The sequence below is a fragment of the Electrona antarctica genome (assembly GCF_951216825.1).
Source record: "Electrona antarctica genome assembly, chromosome: 3".
In the NCBI taxonomy this organism is placed as follows: Eukaryota; Metazoa; Chordata; class Actinopteri; order Myctophiformes; family Myctophidae; genus Electrona; species Electrona antarctica.
Genome location: NC_136808.1, coordinates 53,582,915 through 53,590,172, shown reverse-complemented (window position 1 = coordinate 53,590,172; position 7,258 = coordinate 53,582,915). Strand labels below are relative to the sequence as shown.

Sequence of the window (7,258 nt, the reverse complement as noted above, 5' to 3'; positions counted from 1 at the left end):
GACCTATAGAGATGAGGGTAGGGCCATCATGGAGACATGCTATGACCTATAGAGATGAGGGTAGGGCCATCATGGAGACATGCTATGACCTATAGAGATGAGGGTAGGGCCATCATGGAGACATGCTATGACCTATAGAGATGAGGGTAGGGCCATCATGGAGGCATGCTATGACCTATAGAGATGAGGGTAGGGCCATCATGGAGACATGCTATGACCTATAGAGATGAGGGTAGGGCCATCATGGAGGCATGCTATGACCTATAGAGATGAGGGTAGGGCCATCATGGAGACATGCTATGACCTATAGAGATGAGGGTAGGGCCATCATGGAGGCATGCTATGACCTATAGAGATGAGGGTAGGGCCATCATGGAGACATGCTATGACCTATAGAGATGAGGGTAGGGCCATCATGGAGGCATGCTATGACCTATAGAGATGAGGGTAGGGCCATCATGGAGACATGCTATGACCTATAGAGATGAGGGTAGGGCCATCATGGAGACATGCTATGACCTATAGAGATGAGGGTAGGGCCATCATGGAGACATGCTATGACCTATAGAGATGAGGGTAGGGCCATCATGGAGGCATGCTATGACCTATAGAGATGAGGGTAGGGCCATCATGGAGGCATGCTATGACCTATAGAGATGAGGGTAGGGCCATCATGGAGGCATGCTATGACCTATAGAGATGAGGGTAGGGCCATCATGGAGACATGCTATGACCTATAGAGATGAGGGTAGGGCCATCATGGAGACATGCTATGACCTATAGAGATGAGGGTAGGGCCATCATGGAGGCATGCTATGACCTATAGAGATGAGGGTAGGGCCATCATGGAGGCATGCTATGACCTATAGAGATGAGGGTAGGGCCATCATGGAGGCATGCTATGACCTATAGAGATGAGGGTAGGGCCATCATGGAGACATGCTATGACCTATAGAGATGAGGGTAGGGCCATCATGGAGACATGCTATGACCTATAGAGATGAGGGTAGGGCCATCATGGAGACATGCTATGACCTATAGAGATGAGGGTAGGGCCATCATGGAGGCATGCTATGACCTATGGAGCATAGCAGTGGGCGTGGTTTTCTGGACCCACTGAGAAATCGTCCATTCATTTTTCCCTTAGAGATTTACAAAAATATTATAATATATTATAATATATCAATTATATTAAGCCTATATGAAGCCATCCAGGGTCCTGGTGAGTCATAAAACCTGTCTTACAAGAGTCAGAAACCTGAGCATGATGCAGTTTGACAGAGGGTGGTTTGTGGAGAGTGTCAGATCATAAGGTGACAGAGGGTGGTTTGTGGAGAGCGTCAGATCATAAGGTAAAATCAGGTGAGTGTGACGAATAGCTCAGGTTTGGTAACCATACATATTAACCCATTTAGACCTGAGGACCATACTACAAATGTCTTCTAAATGACAGTTTTTGAAAAACCCATGTATTTTCATGTCAAGGACCCCCAAATATATGTATGTAATTGACCGCCGACCCCCATCTGAAAATATGTAGTTCCAGGGACCCCCCCAGAAGCAAAGATTTGAGTTAAAAACGTTCCTGCCCTGAAAGAATATATAATTCAAAGATTTGCACTACATTAGTGCAAATCTTTGAATATATAATTCAAAGATTTGCACTACATTTTCACGAGTTTAAAAAAATAGCAGACCTACAAGCTCGTAGCGCGGCACTCGGTGCCGCGCTATGAGCTTGTAGATCTGCTATTTTTCAATAAGTATAACATAATGCATAACACCAAAAGGGGTTCCCGCCCAAAATGGGTTAAGTTCACTGAATGTTGAGCTCACTATAGCGATCTCTCTTGTATTCTCCCATCAATATGTGTCCCACCTCTTTGGAGTGATTTTCTCGACTATACAGTCGAGGTGACTGTGACACTGTGACAGTGTGCAGTGTCAGGGCATCCGTTATTTCCTGGGAAGAGGCAGTGCAACCTCTATCCATCCTGCTTTGAACGGGAAGTGTTCACCATCGCTTTTAATCAGCCTTCTCTTCACTCTGACCACGGGCACCATTTATCAACAAGGGGCGTAGGCGGACTTCATGCGCTGGGAGTGGGACTCACTCACGGCTTGTTTTCATCTCAGAGAAACAACTGGTAATGTGGCTGCAGGCAGCGCGGTGGCAACAGCAGATTCATTAACATGCTGTGTTGTGGAATTATTACCCTCAACCCCATCTGAAGTTAATTATTCATTGCAATGTAGCTCAGAGGTCCTCGTAAACATTTGCATCTATACCTCAATGTTGACGACGTAGCAGCCCCAGGGCCCCTTGGTGGTTCCTTGGAGGACTGGGTACTACATTGGCTCAGAGAATCAAAATAATGTTAAATACACACATACAGTATATAGCCTATAGGCCTATATTTAGGATTATACATGATGCTGTTTGTACACGGTGAGACCTTCAGTTAAACCATTTTGTACGGGAACCCCTTTTGGTGTTTTAAACATTATGTTATAATTTAGCTATTGAAAAATAGCAGATCTACAAGCTCATAGCGCGCCACCGAGTGGCGCGCTACGAGCTTGTAGGTCTGCTATTTTTGAAAAACCGTGAATATATTTTTTTTAAATGTTGAGGTCAGGCCTAAATGGGTTAAAGGTCCTACTGTATAGCTGTTGTCGTTTGTTCAGCTCATACTGTATATGCTAAAGTATACGTGTCTGTTTGACACATAAGCAGCGAGCACAGGGCCAGATGGCGGTTTACTGCATCAACAACAGGTCCCTGTGCAGGGCCATAAAACATGCTCCATGAAACCACATCAAAATAGACGAGGGGAAATCGCAGTGGCACAGGAAATGGGAACAAGTGGCATAAGCTGCAAATCCCATTTTATCACTTTGATGCAAATTGCACAATCGGACGTTGGCATCTTGTTTCATGTGCTGTATCTTGTCCATGGATAACATGGTTAACACATGTTGGGTGGGAACCCCTTTTGGTGTTAGCATTATGTTATGCTTTAGCTATTGAAAAACAGCAGATCTACAAGCTCATAGCGCGCCACCGAGTGGCGCGCTACGAGCTTGTAGGTCTGCTATTTTTGAAAAATCGAAGAACCACTGACATAGAAACATAGCTTTTTCAGAAAACTGTCAGGATGTAGAAGACATTTATAGAATCTGATCTCAGGTCAAAATGGGTTAACATCATAGGTCAGACTGCCCGTTGTTGCATGTCACATTGCTTGCTTTAAGTTAACCATGTGAGAAAAGAAAAAAACACTTAAAATAGCAACAAAGAAGTAGAAAAAAAGAACTAGGGAAAAAGCTAAAATTGCTTGTCCACTGTTTGACAAGCAATAGTTTGACCTCCTAATGTGTCGCTCAGCGACACATCGTGACCATGTACTGTAGATCGTTTATTGCTATTCTCATCAAGTTTTAAAGTTTATTATTTTTTATTGTCAACCAAAATGACATGCCTAAAATAGGGAGTCGGGACACAAGGTTATAATAATCCTTCCAAAATTGCCTTACACCACCAGGTACCAGCTGTGCTGATTCGGAGGAACGTCTCATGAACTGGCTGCTGGGAAAGGATCGCTACAACAAGCTGATTCGCCCAGCCATCAACAGGACAGAGAGGGTCACTGTCAAACTCCAAGTGTCTCTGGCACAGCTCATTAGTGTGGTGAGCTATATACCCAATGCCACAATACTAAGCCAGACATGATACCGGAGTGTGCGTGCGTGCGTGCGTGCGTGCGTGCGTGCGTGCGTGCCGTGCGTGCGTCCTCCAAAAGACCCACAATAAGAAAGAGAGGGGGGAAAATAAATACATGGTCAAAGAAAGAGACAAAGAGCGAGGATCCCCTCTGAGATTCGAGAAGCCAGTTAATTACATAGCTTAGCTGCTGCTATGTCAGGGCCCTGGATGGATGGATGGCTAAAGTAAAGGACAGGTCTGTCCGGCTGTGATCTCTGCCTCTGATTGAAACTTCAGCACATTGGATTAAAAGGGGCCGTAAACCTGCTGTTGCCGCCGAGGGCTGGCAGTGCATCGGGAGGCAGTCTTTAGATTTACTGTTGGGAGTCGTCCCCATGCAGCCTGCAGTACAATCCAACTAGGCTCATTCACAACCTCCATTTATGAGCTCATACTGTGTCGTCCTCGCGGTAATTGGCATTTGGTATCATGTTATTATTGAACCTCTATGTCATGTAGCCGTATAATGAGAATGCCATCAGCAAACAACAAGTAGGATATTGTTTTTGTTTATTTTATGAATAGAGCTGGACGTGTTCAAGGCAGCGAAAGAAAAGTGAGGCGTTAAAATATAATAAAAAAAACATCAAGACTAGACTCAATTGATTGACATTGATTTTTGTTTAGTTTTTTCTTTCTTTTTACTAGCATAAGTTATCCTTGATGTTCAGGTTCGGCTTGTTTTCCATGCTTCCTTCTTAAACTATCAACAACTAACAATCTTCAAAACCCTAGAAAATGTAAATGAGAAATTGCAGACTTGTGTGATGTCTGCAAACAATCATCCACAATCACTAGAACGAGCTGACAGGGAATCAGCACAGCGCCACAGACTCCTAGCCTGGCTAATAAGCCAGACTCAAATCACACTGTCGTGTTTTAGCCCTCCGTCGAGGCAATCATCTGTCTGGGACAATGTTAACTACTCGGCTTCAAATAGCTCTACACAGTATGCTAACAGGCGACACCACCGAGGCAACTAAGATAACGGCTGATTCGGCTGATTCGGTCTGGCTTATTAGCCAGGCTAACAGACTCCACCTTCTCCCTTTTAAAAAGATATCTGTCATAATATTTGAATTTGAATACTGTACTCAAGTACCGTATACTTTACTTGATTATTATGTTTTGTTTTTTTAATGTTTTCTTTTTGTAGCTTTCGCCTTTATTTTATATTTTTTTCATGGAGGGACAGACAGTAGGCTGACAGGAAATGGGGAGAGATGGGGGGAAGACATGCAGTAAAGGCCGTCGGGATCGGGAGTCGAACCCGCGGCACACTGCCAGACTGGATCACCAGCCAAGGTGCCTGGACCACTGAGCCATGGCCCAGGCCGATTATTATTATTATTAACCTTTAATGACTTTTTCTCCACTACATTTAAAAGGCAAATATTGTACTTTTCACTCCACTACATTATGTAAAGTGTAATTCATTTCCAAGTCCATCCATCTTCAATCGGCACATGTGACTTATATTCATTGGAATGCCTTCTAAGGGCAGCATTCAATTTCATTGGTTCTCGTACCCGCCTTCAATCGCTTATCCGGAATCGAGTCGCGGGGGTAACCACCATCTGCTGAACCACAAAATAGTTTTAATACAGTCAAGTGTCACTTATTTTTAGTCACTCTCCTTTTTCTAAGTATTTATTAGTATTTGGGTGCACACATGTATACAGGTGAATTCCTTATAAATGCATTAATTTGAAATATTTAGGCACGTATATTGACAGAAAACTCAATTTCAGTGAAAATACTGACCATATTTTTAAGACTTGTAACCAACGCCTCCATCTACTACACAAGCTCAACCCCTTTAGAGTGAGCAAGCATATCATGGAAACATGATATGTCTATAAGAACCTGATAGAGGGAATCTTGACTTTTAACATGGCAATCTTAATGTAAAAGCAGGAAGCAAGCTGCAGCGAATAGTGAACCTAGCCTCAAAAATCATTGGGAAGAGACAGAAACAATTAAGTTGTATCTACAAGGAAGAACTTCGAAGGAAAAAAAAGCTGTCAATATAGCAAATGACCCCTCTCATCCACTCTGCAGGGAGTTAGAACTACTTCCCTGGTAGACGGTACAAAGTACCAAAATCTAACCGTAACATATTTAAAAAATCCTTCATTCCTAATGCCATTAAGGCACTAAACTAAATGATTTATACCATGTCTCGCTAAATTTGTTTTTAATGTATTTGCCACTGTTGCTGTTGTTGTTACTGTTGTTTGAGACCGAAGACAAATTTCCACATTGTGGACAATAAATTAAACTTAGTTAGTTAGTTTGTTTAAAAAAAAGAAGATGCGCTACACGTCATTGCAACCCGTCGGTTGGGTTGCTTATGACGTTTCCACACGTCGTACGGTCTGAATGTGTTAAAGAAGTTCCACCTTGAGAACTAGAACAGCACGCAGCGACATGATAGGACGACCTTTAACCCTAGAACAGCACGCAGCGACCTGATAGGACGACCTTTAACCCTAGAACTGCAGGCAGCGACCTGATAGGACGACCTTTAACCCTAGAGCTGCAGGCAGCGAACTGATAGGACGACCTTTAACCCTAGAGCTGCAGGCAGCGACATGATAGGACGACCTTTAACCCTAGAACAGCACGCAGCGACCTGATAGGACGACCTTTAACCCTAGAACTGCAGGCAGCGACCTGATAGGACGACCTTTAACCCTAGAGCTGCAGGCAGCGAACTGATAGGACGACCTTTAACCCTAGAACAGCACGCTGGGCTTCCATTGACAATAAATGGTAGACTGCATCTTTGCATATTCATGTCGTAGAGCTTCCATTGATACTAAATGGTAGACTGCATCTTTGCATCTTCATGTCGCTGGGCTTCCATTGACCATAAATGGTAGACTGCATCTCTACATGATATCATCAACAACTGGGATCCACAGGGAAGCGACCCTGACTCGTTTTCTTAGTTGGAGGAGGTGTTGTTTTTTATGCTTGTTTTTGTCATGGTTTCCAGTTCCCACCTGATGTCGTGTGTGAGTTCTGATTGGTCCAGAGCGTACTGAATAACTGCCAGCTTACATAACGTCTTAAGACTAGGACTCAAGTCTAAGATGAACAGCTCATCAGAGATAGTGCGATCTCCTTCCCTTCCTCCAAAGAGGATGATATGATCTCCCACAATGCAACAGCACATACGACACGTTGGACATGGTCCTTTCCCCTTGGGCTCAACCTTCTTCCAGGAGAAGGTCTCTGGACTGAATTTCCACACATCATTGAAGGTCTGTTTACCGTTCCAGCCTCCAAATATGTACAGCTCTCCATTGTAGGTAAATGCTGAATGACAGTACTGTCCTTGTGGTAGAACTTGAACAGAAGGTGTGTTCAGGCAGTCGTTGGTCTGTGTGTCAAACACTCTGATGGTGTTGTAGCCCCCCTGGTCGCCGTAGCCCCCGAATACAAACATCTTTGTCCCAATGATGGTTGCAGAGTGACAATGTGAAG

General features: G+C 43.9%; 1 protein-coding gene across 1 annotated transcript in view; it reads left to right on the top strand.

Moving 5' to 3' along the window:
• Positions 1-3,577: 3,577 nt before the first annotated feature.
• Positions 3,578-7,258, top strand: part of chrnb4 (cholinergic receptor, nicotinic, beta 4 (neuronal)) — a gene marked incomplete at its 5' end in the record, with an annotated part of 28,631 nt that continues 24,950 nt past the window's right edge. The window contains one exon of the mRNA XM_079497468.1: positions 3,578-3,691. Within this exon, the coding sequence (XP_079353594.1) occupies positions 3,578-3,691 (114 nt within the window). The remainder of the gene's footprint in view (positions 3,692-7,258) is intronic.